Below are 24,765 nucleotides of genomic sequence, written 5' to 3'. Positions count from 1 at the left end.
GAATCCTTTCACAATATATACATATATCAAATCACCACCATGTACATGTTAAATATCTTAGAATTTTGTCATCTATACCTCCATAAAGCTGAAAATAAATGAATGAATGAAACAATAATGTTTTATTAACATTAAAAAAACAATATTCAAGTGTTTTATGCTTGCTTATTCTCAACTTGAAATTGTACACAATCCTTGGTATTCTATACTTCTTCTATTGAGTATTACCATATGTATTCTCCCATGAAAGGCAGAGATGCTTAAACACCCTTATTTTTAACCAGAGGCACAGAGATTTGGAAACCCTAATCATCCCAAACAGCTGACTCTGGAAATGGAACCTCACCAGGGTGACTTGGTCGTTTATGCACTTGTTTGCACTACAAAAGGAAAAGAGAAAAGCCTGTTTGCTTTCTGATACTCAAGAAAATTTTGCATGTGTATGGATTTGGAGGACTAATCCAAGTAGAGGAGCTCATATCCAAGCTGAGGCCACCAGTCACACTGGGGAGGTTGTTGACAAGTAGCCCAGATTTTGCAATTTATCCCAAAGGGTAAATTGATTGTTCATTAAACAGAAGCTTCATCAAATGATGCTATGATTTGGTTTACATATGAAAAGCTATATTCTTTACTTAACATTCACAAGTTGCTTATGGATTAATTAGCCCATCTGCCACAACAAATGTATTCATACTTTTTTTTGCATTAATTGTTGAAAAGTTACTAGTTTTCTCCTATTCACTTCTCTCTATCAATAAAATGGAAAATAATTTTTTAGAAACAAGACACTTTTTTCATAGCAGTAAAAATGTGTATATTTTTCAACTTATCAACTAAGTTGATAAAGTAAGTGCAGGGGTGAGAGGAGGACCTTCTCTGGAAATGGCTTCCCATGATTAGTTCTTCTTTTGGTCACTTACCATCCATTTATTTGTTAGTTTGTCTGAATGTCTTAGAACTGCTTCAGGTTTGGCATGATTAAGGCTACTCTTTCCACTTGCTTCCAATCCCAAATCTAGTTTTTATGAGGATAACCACATGTCTCTATTTCTCCTCAACTTCTATCATTGGCATCTTCCTTTCCTCTTTTATGCTGCTACCAATTCTGATAACCTCTTTATCAATAATGTGCCTGATTTCTCATTTACCTCAAATCAGGTAACTTAATCACCATTTCAGAGTCCAGTCACCCCATTCTGGGGCCGCAAGCCTCTTATCAAACAGCAATTCCATGAGTCTTTTCAGTTATACTCTAGTTGCTAGGTAGCTTTAGAACCAAATCAGTTTTGGCCACAGTTCTCAAAAAGCCAGATGTTAGAGTAATAGAGGGAATTATCTTATATACTTCTCTTGTTTATTATGGCGCTCTAACCTCTCACTCATTCCATTTAACAAAAAGAAAAAGGTCTTTTTCTCTACACCCTGCTTAAATCAAATCACCAGGCTTCTTGAAACCCTTCCACATGTACACTTTAAAGCACACCCCATAATACATTGGTATATCTTTTTTAATTTTCAAATTACCTTTCATTTCCTCCCATCAATTTTGCTCCCAACACCCTTCATCCAGTTTTTTTCTCCTGAAAATCAACTTCCAGCACTTCTGCTTCCTTCTGTTTACTAGGCACCTAGAACAGTTTGGATCGACACTCTTAACTACCTGTATTAACTGGAACACATTTAATAGACGGCTTCTCCTTCTCCAGTTTCATTTCACATATGTTGTCCATACAAAACCAAGATTGAGACAGGGAGGAAGGAAGAGGGAAGGAGGAGTAAAGGGAGGGATGGAGAGAATATGATGGAAAATAAATAGAATGATAAGGATATGGCACCATGAAATACCAGATACCTTGTTGGTTTAGGATCTAAGTTTTGCTATTCATTTATTTGTTAGTTTACTACAGAATTTTTCTATAGGATTAAAACCTCAGGTATTCTTCCAACATTATTCTTCTCCCTAGCTGAAACTGATGATAACTGAGCAAAGCAACTGACAGAAAATCCCAATTAAAGCTAATCTTTTTTCTGTTGTGAAAGGCATAATTTATAAAAGGGTGACCTTTTGGTAGGCTAACAGTATGTTGATGAACTTCAAGTGAAGTGAAAAAAAAAGTGTTTTGTATCATCAGTGCTTACATTTTCTGAGGGATCACATGGGGCGGCAGAGCCTTTAAAGGTCATAGACTTCTTTACTTAGAGAGATATTAAATAGCTTATGAAAATAGAGGTCAGCTACATGATAACTGGAAGAAAAGAGCGTTCCCAATAGGGAAGTAAGATACTTGAGATTATATTGACTGTCCTTTTTTAAGACTGTATTTGATTATCTTAAAGGAAAAAAAATGAAATTTGCATATAAATGCCATGATTGTAAATGAATGAATGTACAGTTCTTAGAATCAATAGCTATTGATCTTGCTGTATGAAAGCTAATATCTGCATATACTAAGCATTACAATAAGAACTAATAATTTCACAGCCTAAAATACTCTCCAGCAATTTTTATGTTTCTGCAGAACTTTTTATACTTTTCGGAACTTTGCAAAAATAATCTTATTTACCTTATTGGAACATAAAATAAATAATCATTAGCAGTAAGGAACTCACTTTTTAAAAATTATTCTTGCTTTGAAGATCACTAAAACAAATAAGAAACAAAGGAATATCAAGACTAGATTGTAGACAAGGTACTGAGCCACCTTGGGGAAGAAATAGAATAATGGCATTTGTCTGTTCATTATTTAATGACACACAATTTATGCATTAGTAGGATTTAATGTATGACTGGAAGAAACCATGGCCACAAATTATTTTCCCCTTACCCTCAGATATTACTTGAAGTTCCTTCAAAAAGGGCTCTGTCTTCTTTCATTCTGCCATTGTTAAGAGTTACTCCAGATGCAAGGTTTATAGGAAAAGGTAACATTATTGACATAATTCCAGTAGATTTTAAATAGTTGATAACAGATTGTGACCGGGAGTTCTTTTCAGAGAAGGAAGGGTATGAAATCTTGTACGAGTGAATATTCACTAAGTTGAAGGGACACCATGAAGCAGGAAACATGTGGACAAAAGGGCAATTCTTCCCTAACACATAGATACTGACAGAGCAGTATTATCTATCACGGGATCATCTTCCATAACCCTGGAATTTATAAATACTGACCACAATATGAGACACAGAGGATGACGCTATTCATCATGAGAGGCCAGATTTTAGGTTGTGCTTTTCCATCCTGGAACTTCTCTTATCATTTGCTGACTACAGGTCTTCAGGAGTTGTGGCCTCAGCCCAGAGTGCCTGTCATCCAACAGCAGCTCAAGGAATGAATGCTGGTCAGTAGGTGTCCCGCGTTCACATCCTCCTGTCTGCCCAAAGTCATCAAGCCATTCCAAGGTTGTGCCAGAGAAAACTCAGTGGGAATGTTTAAGTTTAGTTTGTGGAGAAAAGAATGAGAGAGTAAATGCACAGATTAGTGAGTGTGCACATTGGTAGGTACACACCCAAATCTCCAACTGGTGTTTCTTACTAGTTATTCGAGAACTGTACTGGGTCATATGGTGCTGGTGAGGAAACTTAATTGCTCAATTTCTGAAGGCACATTAACTCTTTCAGGGTCGATTGAGCAAATTAGCTCCTCCGGGTCATTAAGCCTATCTCTACAGGACATGATGATTTCTACCTGGCATTGTATCATTTACCCCCAAATGCCCCACATTTGCTTTGAGCATGCACATATTCTTTGTCTATTCAGGGAGAGAAAATGTGCTCATTTGAATGTCAGCCAATCACTCTCTGGCTGCAACTCAGTGATTCCCTTTGCTTCTTTTGAAGGCACCCAGGGATCTCTAAGGATTTATTGGTGCATAGCAGTTATCAGAGCCTCACCAACAGGCGGGTAGTTTAATTGTCTAGAAATGGTATAATTTCAGGGGTTTTGAGCACAGTACTGTACTCCCAAGTATGTCTTCCTATTTGCAAAAGCCAATATTATTGAGTCATTGTGGGTGGGAGTTTTGAAGTTCTTTCAGGATTCTGTAGTCCTTTATGAAAACACAACTTCCACTAAGAGGCTGTTATCAGGACCTATTTTAGGGAAATAAATTGATGACAACTTGAGAGCAGTCTCTGTACTGCCTCTCAAGAGGGTGATCAGAAAAGAGTGTGGCTGTTTTGGGTGCCAAATATGTGGGGGAACATCAATGGCCCTAAATAAGCAGGTGTGGGAGAGTATCACTAAAAGAATAATTTTTATCTCCCAAATGCCAATGGTTGGCCCAACTGAGAAACAGTGATGGAGGGCAAAGACAAACATCAGCTCTTCCTCTGTTATGTCCAGGGCTACGCTGGAGAGTCATAAACTGGTATAAATGAAAACAGGCAAGGAGGCAAGGGACATGGTATGCTCACTCAGAGGTGTTTTAGAGCAGTGCTACTTTCTTGTGCGTATAAATCAACGGGAATCTTGTTGAAATGCCAGTTCTCCTTTAGTAGGTCTGGGATAGGGCCAGGGATTCCGCATTTCTAATCTCTTATGCTGCTGGCCTATGGACTGCACTTTGAATAGCAAAGATTTAGGATAATATGCACGTGAGCAATAATTTGGTCTTGGATAAAAATGATGAATATGAAAGAAATTTGACAATATCCCCCAAAATTAGATTGCAAGTCAGTAAGACTGATTAAATATTGAAAATACCACCAAGAGATTGATAGATCATTTTTTAAAAAGGATATACCTAACATTTCTACCTAGCTGAAGATTTTGAACATTTGCTGAGGCTTGTGTGCTGTTTAAGTTTTGAAATCTTTACTAATAATTCTGACGATGTGCTTCCTAAAGGTACAAGAAATAACTGTTTTCCTAGTATCCTTCACTTTCTCCTGCTGATGAAGAGTTCAATAAATGTCAATGTCTGATTAAATATTCCTTTACAAAATTCATAGCAGAGCTGGTGTAAGCCTCCCCTGCCCACCTTTTTTTAATCTATCATGACAGTCTCTCTGTTCTTTCCTCTGAGATGAGCAATGTCCTTTTATCTTTGCAGGTCAATGGGAAGGATCTCTCAAAGGCCACCCATGAGGAGGCAGTGGAAGCTTTTCGAAATGCCAAGGAGCCCATTGTGGTCCAGGTGCTAAGGCGAACACCTCTCAGTAAACCAGCCTATGGGACGGCCCCAGAAGTGCGGCTCGTGAATGCCAGCACTCAGACGGACATCACCTTTGAACATATCATGGCCCTGGCCAAACTTAGGCCACCCACCCCTCCAGTGCCTGACATCTGTCCATTTCTGCTCTCAGACAGGTATTTTTCTGTCATTTCTCCCAAAGCCATATTTGTTGTCATTCGTCCTTGAAAGTAGGTGTTGGGAAGAAACAGTCACTGTAGCAAGTTGACAATTATGGAGACAAGCTCCCAGTTCTGTCTGGAAAGTGTCTGTAACTGTGTCTCCATCCAATTAGTTCTCAGCTGTCCTGCTCTTACTTTTCCTGACCTACACTGTTGTTTCAGCTCAGGAATCATACTTGCTGAGATGCTGAGTGAAAAAGTCTGGCTCTGATTCGTTCATCTTCATATTTCCAGTCATCACAAGCCTCACACAGCTCATGAGAACTGGTCAGGGAAATAGCTTTTCTCACCGAAGCTGCCAAAAACCTTGTTAAGACAGACCCAGAAGTGGCATGTTGGCACTATCTTCTTCTCTGTGGGTCACCTCTCTCTCTTTTTCTCTTTGCTTTTCTCTTCTTTAAAGGAGACACTAGGAAATTTATTAAAGTGCAATTCTCCAAAGGAAGCAATTACCTGATATATTGAGACTTGAACCAAAGATCCTGGCTGTCTGAGAGGAAGTATAGAGCTACACAATAAGGAATTATTAAAGGAATATTTCTTTTCAATTTTTACCTGAGTTAAAGGCAGTTAGAGATAGTTTATTCAAATAATGCTACCCTTGCAGCTTTGGAAGTCTGTTTTGCTCCACACACTTTGTTCTGTGAACTTTTAAGCAAATATTTAAACATTATTGAGAGCTTGAAATATAAGAGCAGTAGTCTCTTTAGCCTGCATTTTCACTGCCTACTGCAATCCATGCTCCATTTAGTAAAATGTACACTTGGTCATGACACCCGCCTGCCCTTTAGTGGCTTCTGTTAAGTCCATCTCAGTGGTCCACACATGTACATTAGAATCACCTGGGAACTTTGAAAAGCAATATCAATGCAATGCCCAGATCAATCCCACCTCAGGCCAAAACCCAGGCATTAGAATTTTTAAAAAATTTCCCTAGGCAATTTTAATGTGCAGCCATGCTTTGGAAACCACTCTTTGAAACTTCAAGTTCCAGGAGGACAGGGGCTCTGTTTGTCTGACCTACGATTCTAGTCATCTATCTCTTACTTATTAAATAGCCCCTTGTGTCAAGCACTGGAACTAGGTACTGGGCATAAAACTGGGAACAAAAGATAAATCCACTGCCTCCTAGAGCTTATATTCTACAGGGGAGATGAAAAATACACAAGCAAACAAATATACAATATTCATTAGTAGAGTGTGACACAGAGTAGCCATCCAATAAATACTTTCTTGAATGAATACTAGCTAACATTTATTAGCTAACTTAACATGTTTTAGGGAGTATTCCAAGTGTTTTACAATTATTAACTTATTTATTCCTCATAAAAACATTCTGAAGGCGTACATTAAATTATTACCATCCCCATGTCACAGATGAGGAAACAAATGTAATCGGCAAGGTCATACAGCAAGGAAACAATAGGGCCAGGCTCCTGAGCCCAAGAGGTCTGACTCCACTGCCCACTCCCTTAACCAGTAGGCTGTGTCCTTCCCAAGTCCTACAGATCATAGCTGAAAGGTAACCTCTTCTAGCAGACTTCTTAGGACTGTAGTAGGCACTCTCATAGTGTCTCTATTTTCCCCTTAATTATCTCACTATATTAAAATTCCCACTTTGCTGCTCTACCCAATTAAAAAGACACCAACCGATTTCCAGCAATTGGCATAGGGCCTGGCATCTGGTAGATACTTGGTAAATGTTTACTGAATTAATAAGGTGTTCTTCACAGCAGGACTTCCTACTTACTAAGTCAAAGACCAGGGAAACACATCAGATGCCCCACATAGCAGACACTGATGTTTTATCAGTCCAAATGGGCTTCTCAACAGGGAACTCTGCTTATATTATGTAACAACCTAAATGGGAAAAGAATTTGAAAAAGAATAGATACATGTATATGTATAACTGAATCACTTTTCTGTACACCTGAAACTAACACAACATTGTTAATCAACTATACTCCAATATAAAATAAAAAGTTAAAAAAAAAAAGCCAGTCCAGCTTTAAGCTAGGAGGGTTCACCTGTTAGACCAGCAAGCAAGATACTAACTGTACTGCTTTTGCTATTTGTGTGAAAATTAAATATTAGAGTATAGTGAGAAGAGGCTGGTAGAATATTTACACTGACTGTGTGAGGGCACTAGGATGAATCTCTCTGGCATTTCAGCTAGTGATGAGGGGACTAATTTATGCTACTAACTCCAGTTTTTTCATAATGTCCAAAATGGCTGGGCTTAGAGGTCTCACCTGAAACCAGCTTGGTTAATTGCACTTAAGCCTTTTCACTGACTTGGAAATTCTAATAGAGGACCTCATGCCCTTTGCTGTTCAACTGTGCTTAGCTTTCATATTGTATAATCTATAGTGTCTCTATCATGGCATATAGCAATTTGAAAGGACTTCTATAAATTACGTAAAACATTTCCCAAAAGTTAAAGGATACATAGAAGTAATATACAATGCCTTGGGTCCTCTTCATTTCCTTCACTCCATCAGTTCTCTTTGTCCTGAGAAATTTTCTAAAGGGATTATGAAAACCTGTGGCTTATAGGAGTTTCCAGTGAGTTATCACCATGAACGTTCTTTAATATTTGTGGACATGCCCCTTATCAAAGAGGGAAAGGTGTGGGTTATGAGGGAGAATGAGGAAGGAAATCTTAAGAAATGGGGGCAATGTGAGGACGATTTACAATCTGAAAACCACAGTGCCCACCCTACCTGCACATCCACGGGTTCCGCATTCAAGGATTCAACCAACCTCAGACTCAATTTTTTTGGGGGGTACAGATAACAACTTTATTTGTCCATGCCAGGATTAAGTTGCTTAACAGAGAGACAGAGGTGGTGGGAGGTTGGCATACACAGCACCATTTACATCGAGAAGGCAGAGCATCACTCCTACCATGGTACCACAGCCTTCATCCTCCTCCCTCCTGAAGTGCCCCTCGCAGTCAGCAGGCCCCTGCCCCACACCCACCAGCATAACGTGCTAACGCGCTTCTTCCCCCCACTGTCCCAGTACAGAGCCCACCACGTCTGGAAACGTCTGTCTTTACATTCATCTATCCACTGGGCCCCTCACATGGCTCCTGCGAGGTAGCTGGGATAGCCTCAAGGTTGGAAATAAAACTAAAGTTTCGATGTTTTCATCTGGGGTTGGTTGAATACTCGGATGCAGAACCCAAGGACACGGAGGGTCGACTGCGCGTTTAAAATCAGACTTCAGGGGCTTCCCTGGTGGCGCAGTGGTTGAGAGTCCGCCTGCCGATGCAGGGGACACGGGTTCGTGCCCCGGTCCGGGAAGATCCCACGTGCCGCGGAGCGGCTGGGCCCGTGAGCCATGGCCGCTGAGCCTGTGCGTCCGGAGCCTGTGCTCCACAACGGGAGAGGCCACGACAGTGAGAGGCCCGCGTACTGCAAAAAAAAAAAAAAAAAAATCAGACTTCAGAACCGGTTTGAGGCTGTAATTAGGAAATTGGGAGTACTTTGTTATAAAATACCCACCTTTGGGTAGACTCTAGTCTCAAATGCCACACACCGACGCATGGCGCAAGTCCATTCGATGGATTGGAAGGAGGCCAGAGCATCAATATAGCACCACGGCGGGGGGAGGTCGCACATCCGCCCCTTCACAGAATGAAGCTCGACTGTGAGCCATTATCTTAGTATTCTCTCAGAAAATCAAATTGATGGACTTCATATAGGGGGAGAAAGAAAAGCAGTTGCTCTTTCTGCGGTGTAGTTCATTTAAAGGCTAGATCACTAAAGGTCTTATTGGCGAGCAGTGAAAACTAAAGTGAAATTCTAAAATTAGTTTTAATCTTGGGAACAACGCTTTTGATCCATTCCTATCATATTGCTACATTCCCCATAGCTGCCATTCTCTTCATCCGATGGAGCATGAATTTTATGAGGACAATGAGTATCTTTCCAGCTTGCCTGCTGATGCAGACAGAACAGAGGACTTTGAATATGAGGTAAGATCATTTTCACATCACTTCACATTTCTTCATGAAGTTATGGTTGAGGCGTTTTGCATAACAAAGAAAAAATTAATTTATTACTGTGAGAACTCTATTGTCTATTATATATCTAAGGTAAGAGCTTTTAAATATTTGTTTCAGCTATTTGGCACTAGTATTTTAAGTATATTGGAAAACATTTTTATAATACAAGCCTGAAAATAATTTGCTCACATTTTGTTGCTTTGTATAAATAATATTATGGCATCTACATTTTTTTTCTTCTTTTTGTAATGTAAGAGAATTTCCAAGTAGAGTTTGGAAAAGAAATTATATTTAAAACCGAGACTGTATTTACTATTTTCATTCATTGTGTAGTATTTTGATTTTAACTGATAAACTAAATCTTATATTATTTTTATTCCCCTTCACAAATTCAATTTTTTTTAATGACTCAAGTACTCTAAAGAGCAGTTTCCCTGACTTTCTAGATTGAGAGATGACCTCATGTCCTTTGTTGTTAAACCATGTTTAGCCTTCACACGGTACATGTCAGAGTATCTGTACCGTGTTATGAAACAACTCCAAAAGCCCATCTATTAATTACTTAAAAGCTTTCACAAAAGTTAAAGAATTTATCCTAATATTTCCTCTGCTTCTGCAGTCTATAAATCTTTGAAAGGTTTCAGACTACTCTGACATTTGGAAATAAAGTAGATTGAGGAGGTAAAGAAGCTCTGGTAAACAGGCAAAGAACCTGTGATTACCTGCCCTTTTAATGCTTTCGATGGTATCATACAAGTTCAGCAAAATGTTCTTTTCCATTTTACAACCAGGAAATCCTGAAATCTCTTCCCTTAGGAGGATCTGAAATCAAATAAGGCTGATTCAGTGAAGCTCACCTAAAGCAAATAGATGTTTATTTGAAATCTTGCCCCTGCAAAAGTCATTTCTGGGGATTACAGAAATCATTACTTCTTTCCAGCCAGAATTTGGAAGGGTGTGCGATGATACCTAGTATCTGAGTTGATGGTTTTGTTGCTGTTGTTCATGTTAATTTCTTATCCCCTCCTCTCCATTAATTTGATTGAAAATTTTATTTTATAAATCTGCTTAAGTACTAGTATACACTGAAATAGCCATTAAGTTTTGCCCATTCATGCAAAATAAATTACAAAGTTGAGTCACTTATCCAAATAATTCAAGATTAAATGATGTTTTTCTTTCAGTTAATTAATTGCTTTGGGTTTGGGGAATGGATTTATCTAGATCACTTCAGCTTTTTATTTCGTTTGTGCCTTAAAGCTTTATAGAAATACATCTGTGGGGCTTCCCTGGTGGCGCAGTGGTTGAGAGTCCACCTGCCGATGCAGGGGACACGGGTTCATGCCCCAGTCTGGGAAGATCCCACATGCCGCGGAGCAGCTGGGCCCGTGAGCCATGGCCGCTGGGCCTGTGCGTCTGGACCCTGTGCTCCGGCAACGGGAGAGGCCACAACAGTGAGAGGCCTGCGTACCGCAAAAAAAAAAAAAAAAACATCTGTGTGCTAGGGGAGGACATGGGAGAAAGACTTGCTTAGGCTAAGCAGATTCACAGTAAAAATTCTTTAATTAATTAGCATATCTTTGACTATTACAATACAGACAGATTCTATAGTGATGACTATTGCTGAACTACATCCTCTTTTCTGACCAATGTCAGTCCCTAGTAGAGGCCAGCATCAGTGTGATGACAGTGGTAGATGCTCAGACAGGCCTTCTGTAGCCTGCAACCTCTACTAATCACACCGCCATAGTCATTGCTTTGCTGTCAGCTGTGATTCTCTTGCCAGTCACCTTTCTGAGTTACTGAAATAAAGAATATTCCCATGAAATTTAAATAAGGAAGAAGTTACTGTGACAGGCTTCAGTCTTGAGAAGGGATACATTTGAGAATATCTGCATGGCTAATAGTAGGGGTGGAGGCACTGGGGAATACCCCGAGGATAACTGACCAAGCTTAGGAGAGAATGGCTCTACCCAGTACACCTCAGTCTGTGATGCTAACGTGGCAGAGTGCCACACGCCATCCCTCTTGTTTGCATCAGATGAGGCTGTGAGATCTAGTCAGTCCACTGCTATCACCAGAGCTGACTGTGGACAGGGAGATTTAGAAATGCTGCCTTTACACAGTATTACACTTAGAAGCAGGCTGGTCAAGTGTTTCTGTGACAGGCTCAGATGACCCCAGCTCCTCCAGGAACTCTGTTATAACCCAGTAGCTGTGGGAAGGCAGTGAATGCAGTGGTCCTTCAGGAAGGACCTGTTTTGTGCTACTTAGAGAGTATTATGGAAAACAGAGGTCTAATGGCCAAACAGAGGACTTCATCTCAGAAAGAGATACTCATTCTTCTTCAACCTAAACATGAAAACACATCAATACGCAATCGGAAAAGTAGAGACAGGACTCCTTCCCATCTGCTTTCATTCAGTTGTACCATAAATATTTAATGAGCAGTTTAAAAAATGTGCCAGGTTCTTATCTAAGTTTGGGATTGATGAAGTCTCTGCCCCAATGGAGTTTAACCTTTAGGAGAAAGAGATAGACAAGAAACAAGTAAGTAAAGACATATTATATCAGATGGTGATTAACTGCTAGTGGACAACAGCAGTGTGGGTAACAGAGGAAGGAAATGCATGGTGTTGGGATGAGGTGTTGCCCTCTTATACAGGGTGGTCAGGGAGGGCCTCTCTCTTAAAAGACCTAAAGAGAGTAAAAGAGCTAGCCATGTGGATTCTGAGAGAGGAGCTTTCCAGACAGAGGGAAGGGCAAGTACAGAGGACCGGAAGCAGGACCACAGCCGGTGGGCTCCAGGAACAGCAGAGGCCGGTGTGCTCTGGGGGCAGAGGCAAGGGCGATGGGCAGCGGTAGGTGGTGAACTCAGAATGAGTAGCTGGTGGAGAGCAGGGCTGGGTTCTGCAGCCCTCGTAAGATCCCTCTGCTGCTGAAATGAGCTTTAAGATGGCAAGCAGAGCCTCCAGCAGAGCCTCCAGCAGAACAGTCGGAGGAGACGGGGGAGGCTGGAAGCTGACCCCTGACAGAGGCAGGGGTAAGACATAGTCTGAAAGCACAGCATTCATCCTGGCCCAGAGGGCTTTGCCTGTGTGTCTGCACTTCCATTCCTTGCCTCGTAGCTTTAATATAGTTTGTGCTAGGGTGGCTTTTTTCTTCTGACTTTTTGAAAGCAAAATATCATAGGCCAGAGTGAAACTCAGCTTCTGGCATCCACTGGAACTAGCATAATAAATCTACTCTTAAAAGACAAAAAGAGTACAGAACTGAATTTCTGAACTTGCTGAAAAACAAACTATGCAACTATTTAGGCACCTTTTTAAAGGCCTACTTACTATTGACTCAGTGAACCAAAGGTGATCTGTCTATCTTGTGAATACATATTTAGGGACTTTAGTGTGTGGATTATTGACCCAATAGACCAAAACAGATCTGACTATCTTGTAAATACATATTTAGGAACTCTTTAACATGCAGATTATTGCATTGATAGATGGTAACAGCTCCCTTCAGAGCCATGATAGACAGCAAATGCTTCTTTGGAGATATTATAGTCAATGTGTCAATGCTATGGTGACTCTGGTGTGTTAGGGACCACTACGAAATTTTTATGACACCCATATCTCACCATGGCCTATCATCACTTTGCCTCAGAAAATTATTTGACTGGGTTTTAAATTTCCCCCCAGTGCTTCAGAAAAGTCTCAGCAGACCAGCCTGTATTAAAAGACTCATAGCTTGAAATTTGATCTTTTTAAAAAATGATGGCACTGTTTTCTAATTAAAAATGTAAAGGATTTTAATTTCATTTTTGAGGGAAAAAATAAAAATATCAAAATTTACACAATGCAGCCATCATAAGAGTCAGGGTGCCGACTCTTATTTCCACTGAAATATCGAGGATTAAGCACTCCTTTTTCTGTATTTTCAACTTTGTTCATTTTTTTCTTTTTATTCCTAGAGCCAGCTAAAGGTTGAAATAAATCATAGATAGCCTTTAGCAAGTCAGAGGCAGATCTCAAATCCAGCCTTTACCAGAAATAATTTAAAGGGAAAGGCCTTTGAGAAGACAGAGCTCTTTTGTCCAACTCCTAATAAAGGTATGTTTGCTACTGCCAGAATGCAAGGAAGACGTTGAATTTTCTGCACCATTTGCCATCAACTCTCAAAACTCAGTGTTGATAGAGGAGAGTCAGAAAATTAATAAGTACAACATTTGGATAGTATAAAACATCATGTTAGCCAAGACAAGCAAGGAATTTAAGCAACATTTCTGGGCTTGGTGATTTTTATCATTTAGAAATACTGCTTGAAGTTGTTTTTATTCCTCCCCCTAAGATTAAGTTGAAGAAACATATCCAATAGCCTGAGTTAAGTGCACATAGAGTTGCCCTGTGTGTACATTGTCACCGCTATGAAAGAGAATTTAGAAGTTTGCTTGGAGAGGATTAAAGGTAGAAAAGAGAGAAAGACAAGTATATGTCAGAGTTCTATATAATGTTAACTGAAACCCAAACTTGGGCTAGTATCTACAATCAAGAAAGAGCATTTAGCATATTAATTAGCTTCCTCTTGGCAATTCTTATGCAAAGCGTAAGTAAACCCTTGTGCTATGCTGAGAAGTGTCATTTTGCAAAATTTATTTCCCAGAGCTGGATTCCTGTGAATATGTGCAGAATGTTTGTGAGAATTTAAGTATATAATCCCTCTCTTACTTAGTTAAAGAAAAGAGAATTATGAATCAGGAAGATGTTCATTCAAAACAGTAGTTAACAAGAGGATAAGCATTAGTGAGAGTTTAATCATAACTTTTTGAGCAACTTCATGATTTGTGAGCCAACTTTCAGAAAAGTTTCCTTAGTGTGCACATATAGAGCTGTGTGGCTCCTTTCTAGGCTGTGTGGGCAGTGGCCTTACCTGTGTGTTCATCATTGCCTGACATCACCTGTCTCATAGTGGATGCTCAATATTTGTTGCAGGAATATATGAGGATTCCCATTATTGTCTGCATGGACCAACCTTTGAGCAGCACAATCCCTTTCCACTTTTTGCACAAGGGAATTGGAAAGGAGCTTGAGACCACCATGCAGTTATAACAGATATCCTCTCCCTTTCTAATAGTTATTTGTTCTTTTTTTCTTTTAAAGTTTGTACTGTTTTACTGACGTCTCCCTATTTACCTCACCCCTCTAGCCCCTGAAAACCATTTTGCTACTCTCTGTTTCTAAGAGTTTGACTTTATTTTGTTTTCTTTATGTTCCACGTGAGTGATACCATGCATTTTTTTTTCTCTATCTAGCTTATTTAACTTAGCATAATGCCCTCAAGGTCCATCCCTGTTGTCACAAATGACAGAATTTCCTTCTTTCTCATGGCTGAATAATATTCCATTGTATGTATATACATACACATACAATGGACTATTATATATTATATATATGTGTGTGTGTGTATATATATATATATATACATATACATATATATATATATATATATATATATATATATATATATATATATATATATACCACATCTTTATCTATTCATCTATTGACGAACACTTAGGTTGTTTCCATATCTTGGTTATTCTGAACAAAGGTGTTTGTTCTTTATGTCAGGGGTTCAAATTCTAGTGCCATTTTTGTTTCAGTTAAACATTTTTAAGGAAAGGGTTAAAATAGGGAGAAATAAAAAGAAATATGCAGTGAGATAGATTTTTAATGGTATCCATGAAAATTTACTTCTGCTAATCATACCTTATAAACTCATAGAATCTCATATTTGATATGAATTTGACATGTCTCTAATCCACTCCTATACCCAGTTTGTAAGTTCCTCATCAAGGGATCATTCAGCAAATCTGTGAAACACTATAATGGACAGAGAACTGAGAGTCTCCCCAAGTAGACAGCTCTTATTCTTACAATCTCTGAGGAATGTATCAAGGAGTTTGAAAAGCAGTGGTAGCAGGAATATGTTTGGGTATGCAACATAACTCATAAAGAGACTATATGTTTTCCATACTCTGTGGTAGATATTAGGGAAAAGAGAAAATAGTGTGCAGAGTGTGATAGTGTAGAATCTTCAGAATTCTTAAAATCAGTGGATGCTTTATAGTTCACCTATCCCTTCCTTCTCCTTATTAGTCCCATTTTAGAATTATTAATAAAATATTTAAAATAACTTTGTACCACTTACCACTGGGGCAATAAAATCATCCATTTAAAAAAAATCATCTTAATAAGTTTCATTCTTTGGGGAAATGTATTGAATTGAAAACCAATCTAGATGAAGTGTGAACATATTTTTATTACTTTGAACATTTAAGATAAGATGCTGTTCTGTCAGTTTGGAGTTGGTTTAGTGAAGTGTCTAGTAATGTGACACCAGCATCTTCACTTCAGTTCACCATATCAGTTATATCAGATTAAAATCCTAATCATGGAGGCCAAACCAGTCAGGTTTTTATATCCTGGGGCTTATATGTCCAGACTTTCTGTGGCATGTTTCTCCTTTATATCATGACTGTTTCCTCCCTTGTCTAGGACATTCCTCTATCTCTAGGCTATGTCTTGGTCTCTGGGGGCCAGTCCCTAGTCTGCCGTCCATCCCATTTCCCATGCCAGACCAGTACTTCTCAAATGCACTTCTCATTGGATCACTCCCCTGTCCATCATGTTGTAGGACTCTTTTCCTTGAATTAACTCTAACATTCTCTGACTGGCATTGAAGATCCTTTGTAGTCTGTCATCACCCTATTTTTCCAGGCATCTTGGGGTCAAACTCTAGCAGTGTGCTTTCCTTCCTCTGTGCCTTTACTTATGGGCCTCTTTGCTCCTGAAGCACCTTTCTCACTATCACTTTCCCACCACTGAACTCCCCTACTACATTCTATAAATATTTTTGTCATGATTTCCTGGGTTATAGTTATTTATGTACTTATCTTTTTCTTCTAAATAGTTTTTATTTTTTTACAGAAGTGACCACTTCTAATTATCTTTATATCACCTGGAAAGCCTAGCACATGCCCTAGTTCATGGGGGGGGGCACTCAGCAGCATTTGTTTGATAAGTGAACAAAGTATTGACCATTGCTGCTACTGTTCTTACTTTATGATTCCTGAAAACAAATACAAAGGGTTACATGAATGGAAGGAAGAAGAGAGCTGATGTAGAAGAGAAATTTGAAATAAAGTGTGAAAGTCTTTGGTTTTTTTCCCCATAATAATTCAGCTAACAGCCCTGTTGTTAAACAGTTAACATACACTTGTGCCAGATCATGAAAGAAGAAAATCTGGATGTTTTCGGTTGCCTTTCTAACAAAGAAGATGTGCATGTTTTACCCCAAACTTATAAGCTGGAGGACCCTAGTAAATAAACATGCTAATTTACGTAGGTAAAGAATGACTGGGGTTCAGTTTGTGTTAAGATAATCATATGCCCTGGTTTGCCCTAAACTGTCTCCATATACGAATACAGTTCAATTTTTTTTTTTTTTTTTTTTTTTTGCGGTATGCGGGCCTCTCACTGCTGTGGCCTCTCCCGTTGCGGAGCACAGGCTCTGGATGCGCAGGCTCAGCGGTCATGGCTCACGGGTCTAGCCGCTCCACGGCATGTGGGATCTTCCCAGATCGGGACACGAACCCGTGTCCCCTGCATCGGCAGGCGGACTCTCAACCACTGCGCCACCAGGGAAGCCCATTTTCAAATTTAATTATGAATAGCATCCTCTTCTATTTTCAAAAATGTCCTTTTGCATAATACCTTGTATGGTTGTCCTAGATTTTATATCTGTTGAGCCTTAATGGAGTCTGAGATTTTGTAATCCCATTTTATATAATCCTAATAGTACAAGCAGAGATGACTCAGAAGTTCCTAATTTGAATACCCATGTTTACTAAATTGAACAATTTTCCTAAGTCATGACTTTCTATTTAAAAAAAAAAAAAGGCCTTCTTAAGAAGTGACTAGAGAGAAAATGCCACAAATTTGGAAATAGTCATCAAAGTTATTGTAATTCTTTTAGATTTCTTACTGAAAGAAATGAGATTAGTATGCCTGTTAACTTGGTCATGTAATTTCATAAAACAAATATGAGGCAAATCTGTCTTTTGCCTCACTGATCATGACAACACTAAACTTTATTTCCTAAGAAAACAATGAAAAGCAAATTGAACCTTCCAAGTTGGTGATTAAACAGTGTAACCAAGGGCACATTTCTTTGACTAGGAATCTAGATATAAAATGAAGATTCCTTATGCTACATATATGAATTTTATCAAAATGCTGACATTCAGTTTTTGTTTGAAGATACTCAGTGATACACATTCAGATGATTTCCTTGCATTACTGAAAGGTGTTCATGAAAGGTTGGGTTTAAGGTGAACATTTGCATATGAAATCATATTTTCCCAATGACTTCTATTCTGCTTTCAAAGAACAGTTTTCATAAGGATAAAGAAAGAAGAGCTATCTTTTCCAATATAAAGCAAATCACAAATAAGCATTCCAATGTTCCTTTCAGAGGCAATGTAATCAAGTGAAAGGAATCCAAACTAGGAGTCTGGTCCCAGTTCTAGCTCTGTTTCTTGAAGGGACCACTTCAATCACAGCATCCTCACATGTGAGCTCTGTGAGGCCACTAGTGTTGGTTATGGAATGATTTGTCAACATCTAGTTCTTCCATGTAATACACAAGCAAAGTGACACAAATGCATAGTCAAATCCTTAAAAAGTTTACAAATATTTTAACATTTCAAACATATCAACTGACACTTTATGGGTTTTTGTAAAGAGAGCACACACACACGTAAGGCTATACATTGTGAGTCGTTGTTCTGGTCTGTACAGACTGTACAATAGTCTGGTCTGTTGTACCAACTGTAGCAAGCAGCACGCCCTCTCGTTCTGGCTTTAGCTTTAGTGTTTAGAACAAGTTAACTCATACACATTTGCCAATTCAGAATGTCAGATGCAGTCTGTAGGCACTAGAAACAAATGGTTTTATTTAAATACAGTGTTGGTTTTTTAATTAGAAAAATACAGAAAATAATTCTAGTTTGGATTTTTTTCCCACCAATTTATTATCTCTGAAAAAAATGTTGGAATCTTTAAAGAGGATGTGTTTTGTATTGGCATATCGTTCTACCTTTTGTCCCTTAAGACATAAGCTATCGGTGATGCCTGAGTTCTCAGTTACGTGGTACGCCCACTGGTATTCACTATGTATTAAATAATCTAATTTAATATAGGTAAAGGGGAAACTTGCATGTACAATACAGATGGGCCAAGAATTATGGTAAATCTGATCAATGTGTTTGAAGTCCAAAATAAAAACTTTAAATATCATTATCCGTAATTGTATTACCTGAGTTAACCACAGTCAACATTTACTGTGTTTCCCTCTTTATGTGCATTGTTTTTTTTCTATAACTGAAAATTTACCTTTTTGTTGGGTATTTATTTTTCCAGATTTTCTTGGCTATCATAAAAAGCTACAGTGAAGTGCTTTATCATAAATCTATCTGTATTTTTTCCAGCTTTATTGAAATATTGAGTTGGCCAAAAAGTTTGTTTGGATTTTTCTGTAAGATATGGAAAAGCCCGAATGAACTTTTTGGCCAGCCCAATATAACTGTGAAATAACATTGTATAAATTAATGATATACAACATAATGATTTATACATGCATATGTTGCAAAATGATTACCACAATAAGGCTAGTTCATACATCCATCCCCTCACATGATCACCATTTTTATGTGTGTGATGAGAACATTTAAGATCTACTCTCTTGGGGCTTCCCTGGTGGCGCAGTGGTTGAGAGTCCGCCTGCCGATGCAGGGGACACGGGTTCGTGCCCCTATCCCGGAAGATCCCACATGCCGCGCAGCGGCTGGGCCCGCGAGCCATGGCCGCGGAGCCTGTGTGTCCGGAGCCTGTGCTCCGCAACGGGAGAGGCCACAGCAGTGAGAGGCCCGCGTACAGCAAAGGAAAAAAAAAAAAAAAAAAAAAAAAAAGATCTACTCTCTTAGCAACTTTCAAGTATATAACACTGTACTGTTAACTATAATCAAAATGCTGTGCATTAGATCCCCGGAACTTACTCACCTTATCGCTGGCAGTTTGTACCTTTGACCCACATCTCCTCATACCCCACAACCCCAGCCCCTGGCAACCACCATTCTACTCTCTGGTTTTGAGTTTGGATTTTTTAGATTCCACATGTAAGTGAGAACACAGTATAGCCTTTCTCTGTCTGGCTTATTTCACTTAACATAACGCCCTCAGGGTCCATCTACGTTGTGGCAAATGGCAAGATTTCCTTCTTTTTATGGCTGAATAATATTTCATTGTGTGTGTGCATATCATGTGTATGTATGATATATATATATATATATATATATATATATATATATACACATATATATCACATTTTATGTTTCCATTCGTGGATTGATGGACACTTAGGTAGTTTCCATATCTTAGCTATTGTGAATAATGGTGTAATGAACATGGGGGTGCTGATATCTCTTTGATATCTTGTTTTTGTTTCCTTCGGGATTGCTGGATCATTTGTTAGTTCTATTTTTAATTTTTTGAGGAGCCTCCATACTGGTTTTCATAGTGGCTGCACCAATTTACATTCCCACTAATAGTGCACTACGTTCCCTTTTCTTCCCATCCTCACCAACATGTTAGTTATCATTTTGACGATAGCCATCTAACAGGTATGAAGTGATTGATATTTCATTGTGGGTTTGATTTGCATTTTCTTGATGATTAGTGAATTTGAGTGCTTTTTCATGTACCTGTTGGCCATTGTATCTCTTCTTTAGGAAAATGTCTATTCAAGTCCTCTACCCCCATTTTTTTTTTTTTTTTGAGGTACGCAGGCCTCTCACTGTTGTGGCCTCTCCTGTTGCGGAGCACAGGCTCTGGATGTGCAGGCTCAGCGGCCATGGCTTATGGGTCTAGCCACTCCACGGCATGTGGGATCTTCCCGGGCCGGGGCATGAACCCGTGTCCCCTGCATTGGCAGGCGGACTCTCAACCACTGTGCCACCAGGGAAGCCCATACCCCCATTTTTAATCAGATTATTTGTGGTTTTGTTGTTGTCTTTGCTGTTGAACTGTATGAGTTTCTTACGTATTTTGGATACTAACCCTTTATGTGATGTGTGATTTGCAAATATTTTCTCCCATTCTGTGCATTGCCTCTTTATTCTGTTGATTGTTTCTTATTCTGTGCAGAAAGTTTTTAGTTTGATGTAGTCCTACTTAATTATTTTTGCTTTTGTTGCTTGTGCTTTCGGTGTCATACCCAAAAAATAGTTGCCAAGACCAATGTCAAGGGGCTTTGTCCTCATATTTTCTTCTAAGAGTTTTATAGTTTCAGGTCTTATATTTAAGTATTTAATCTGTTTGAAGTTAATTTTGTAAGTGGTATAAGATAGGGACCCAATTTCATTCTTGTGCATGTAATAACCAGTTTTCCCAGTACCACTTATCAAAGAGACTGTCTTTTCCCTATTGATTATTCTTGGCTCCCCTGTCAAATAATAGTTGACCAGAAATGCTTGGGTTTATTTCTAGGCTCTTCACTCTGTTCCACTGGTCTATGTGTTTGTTTTTATAGCAGCATCATACTATTTTGATCACTATAACTTTGTAATATGGTTTGAAATCAGGAAGTGTGATGCCTCCAGCTTTGTTCTTCTTTCTCAAGGTTGATTTGGCTATTTGGGACCTTTCTGGATCCATACAGATTTTGTTTTTTTTTTTATTTCTGTGAAAAATACCATTGGAATTTTGATAGTGATTGCATTAAATTTATATATGGCTTTGGATAATATGGACATAATATTAATTCTTCTGATCCATGAACATGAGATATTTTTCCGCCTATTTGTGTCTTTTTCAATTTCTTTCATGAAAGTCTTACGGTTTTCAGTGTACAGATCTTTCATCCCCTTCGTTAACTTTACTCCTAAGAATTTTACTCTCTTTGATGTTATTGTGAATAGGATTTTTTTTTATTTCTCTTTCAGCTATTTCATTGTTAGTGTAGAGAAACGGAACTGATTACTCTATGTTGATTTTGTATCCAGCAAATTCACTGAATTCACTGATTAATTCTAATAGTTTTCAGTGGGATCTTTAGGATTTTCTGTAGATGAGATCATATTTTCCACAAACAGAGACAACTTTACTTTTTCCTTTCTGCTTTTTATTTCTTCTTTTTGCCTAATTACTTGGGCTAGGATTTCCAGTGCTGTGTTGAGTAGGGGTGATGAGAGAGGACACACTTGTCTTGTTCTTGATCTTAGAGGAAAAGCTTTCAACCCTTCACCATTGAATATGTTAGCTGTAGGCTAGTGATATTTGGCCTGTATTATATTGAAGTACATTCCTTCTATACCCAATTTGTTGAGAGCTTTTAATCATGAAAGGATGTTGAATTTTGTCTAATGCTTTTTCTGCATCTATTGAGATGATCATATGATTTTTATCTTTATTTCTATTAATATGGTGTATACAGTTATTGATTTGAGTATGCTGAACCACTCTTGCATCTGAGGGATAAATTCCACTTGATCATGGTGTATGATTCTTTTAATGTGCTGGTGAATTTGGTTTGCTAGTATTTTGCTAAGAATTCTTGTGCCTACATTCATCAGGGATATTGGCTTGTAGTTTTCTTATTTTGTAGTGACTTTATCTGATTTTGGTTTTAGGGTAATGCTGGCCTTATAAAATGAGTTTGGAAGTGTTCTTTCCTCTTCAATTTTTTGGAAGATTCTGAGAAGTATTGACATTAATTCTTCTTCAACTGTTTGGTAGAATTCACCAGAAGAACCATCTGGTCCTGGGCTTTTCTTTGTTGGGAAGTTTTTGATTACTGATTCAATCTCCTACTTATTATTGGTTTGTTCACATTTTCTATATTTTCGTGATTAAGTCTTGGTAGATTGCATGTTTCCAGGAGCTTATCTGTATTTTCAAGGTTATCCAATTTGTTGAGTGTAATTGTTCATAGTAGTCTTATGATCCTTTGTATTTCTGTGATCTCAATTATAATGTGTTGTCTTTCATTTCTGATTTTATTTATTTGACTTTTCCTTCTTTTTATTCTTAGTCTAGCTAAAAGTTTGTCCATTTTTTATCTTCTAAAAAAATCACCTCCTACTTTCACCGATAATTTCTTGTTTTCCTGGACTCTATTTTATTTATTTCTGTTCTGATCTTTGTTATGTGCTTCCTTCTGCTAACTTCAGGCTTAGTTTGCTCTTCTTTTTCTAGTGTAAAATTAGGTGGGTTTTTTTTTTTTTTTAGGTTTTTTTTTTTTCCCCTTAGTGTCAGCATTTATCACTAACTTTCCTCTTAGGACTGCTTTTGCTGCATCCTGTAAGTTTGGGCATGTGGTGTTTCCATTTTCATTTGTTTCAAGAAATTTTTTGATTTCCTCTTTTATTTTTTCATTATTGGTTGTTCAGCAGTACGTTCTTTAATTTCCATATATCTGTATATTTTCCAGCTTTCCTCCTATTATTGATTTCTACATTTATACAATTGTGGTCAGAAAAGATACTTGGTATGGTATCAGTCTTCTGAATTTTCCAAACTTGGTTTGTGATCTGACATATGTTCTACTCTGGACAATGTTCTGTATGTGCTTGAGATGAAAGTGTATTCTGCTGCAGCTGCTGGATTGAATGTTCTGTATATGTGCATTAGGTTCATTTGGTCTAAAGTATACAGTTCCCCCTTCAACAGTGGGAGGTGGGGTAGGTACACCAACTGCCCCCATGCAGTCAAATATATATAAAAGTGTGTAACTGTACAGTCAGCCCTCCATATCCATGGTTCCACATCCACAGATTCAACCAGCCATAGATTGTGTAGTATTATAATACACATTAATTTTTTAAAAAAATACACATGTAAGTGGGCCCCTGTAGTTCAAAACTGTGTTGTTCAAAGGTCAATTGTATTTCAAGTTCAATGTTGCTTTATTGATTTTCAACATATCCTTACTGATTTTCAATGTTTCCTTATTGATTTCTTGTTGATGATCTGTCCATTGTTGAAAGTGGGGTATTGACCCCTCTATTATTATTGTATTGTTCTCTATTTTTCCTTTCAGACCTTTTAGTATTTGCTTAATAAATGTAGTTGCTCTGATGCTATATATGTATATTTTTACAATTGTTATATCCTCTTGACAAATTGACCCCATTATCATTATATAATGAGCTGCTTTGTCTATTTTAATGGCTTTTGACTTACAGTCTATTTTGTCTGATCTAAACATAGCTCTTCTTGGTCTCTTTTGGTTTCCACTTATATGGAGCATCTTTGACATGGTGGAGTTTGAACCATAGGAAGGCAGTAGAAGCACATCTGATTTACTTAACACAGAAAACTAAAGCCCATGAAGGTTAAAGATTCACCTAGCACAGTTACTTATTAGAAGATGCTGGACAAAAATTTCCTCTTTTTCTTAAAAAAATAGCAAAACATTTATTATAACAAAAGTAATAGATATTCATTATTTTGTTTCCTTATTCATACTCCCCTTTGGCATATATTATACTCTTGAAAATTATACACTCTAGAAAAGAACACATACTCAATAATTCACTTTTCTTTTATAAATAAACCCAAACTAACACATCCTAAAAAGTGATCACTTGTAATTTATCCTCTGAGAGAGGTCTAAAAGTCCTAAATATTTGGAAGGATACTGTGTTTTGAGGGGATGTTTATGAGTAACTAGAGAATCCACAAACAGCTATTGAGCCTTTTTGCAGCCAGGGAGTTCATAATTCTTAAAGAATTTTTTCTTCCGTTCACTTATACGTGAGTACCTGCCAAATAAAGGCAGTTGTGAATTCCCTTAAGCAAAAGTTTTAAATTCTTTTAATGTTTTAAAGTTCTTTAAATTCTTTTTTAAAAAAAAAAAGAACATGAGAGAATTTAGTTGGGAAATTCATAAGAAAACTGTGATTTCCCTAAGTGAAGACACTACTGTTTGTAGTTAAGAATGATTTAATCACTTCCTGTCTGATAGGCACAGAAATTAATATAATCTCTTCCTCCTAAATGAAAGTGAAAGGGACTCAAACCTTTTTTCTCTCCTTCAGATATCCCAGATGATCATCGAGTCCCATTACTGACTTTCTTCTGTGTTAACTTAAAGGTCCAAAAATTTCCAATGATATGCTTTTATTCACCTTAAACAGTTTTTAGTAATGCAATAAAACCTGATGTAGGATAGGTAAACTATAGGACACATAGTCATTCACAGAGGTGGCAGCACATGTGAATATTCAGTTAGTTTTACTCTCTGATTCTCAGAGGAGGAAATGCATTAACATTATCCCAACTC

General features: G+C 38.0%; 1 protein-coding gene across 2 annotated transcripts in view; it reads left to right on the top strand.

Annotated features, from left to right (window-relative positions):
• The window catches only part of PDZRN4 (PDZ domain containing ring finger 4), a gene marked incomplete at its 5' end in the record, with an annotated part of 384,403 nt that overhangs the window by 305,685 nt on the left and 53,953 nt on the right, over positions 1–24,765 (top strand). For both annotated transcript variants that reach the window (XM_081249261.1, XM_081249262.1), the window contains 2 exons: positions 5,056–5,312; positions 9,237–9,339. In XM_081249261.1, coding sequence (XP_081105387.1) covers positions 5,056–5,312; positions 9,237–9,339 — 360 coding nt within the window. The remainder of the gene's footprint in view (positions 1–5,055; positions 5,313–9,236; positions 9,340–24,765) is intronic.

The sequence above is a fragment of the Mesoplodon bidens genome (assembly GCF_964165515.1).
Source record: "Mesoplodon bidens genome assembly, chromosome: 11".
Taxonomy (NCBI): domain Eukaryota; kingdom Metazoa; phylum Chordata; class Mammalia; order Artiodactyla; family Ziphiidae; genus Mesoplodon; species Mesoplodon bidens.
This window is presented reverse-complemented; position numbering and strand designations above follow the sequence as displayed.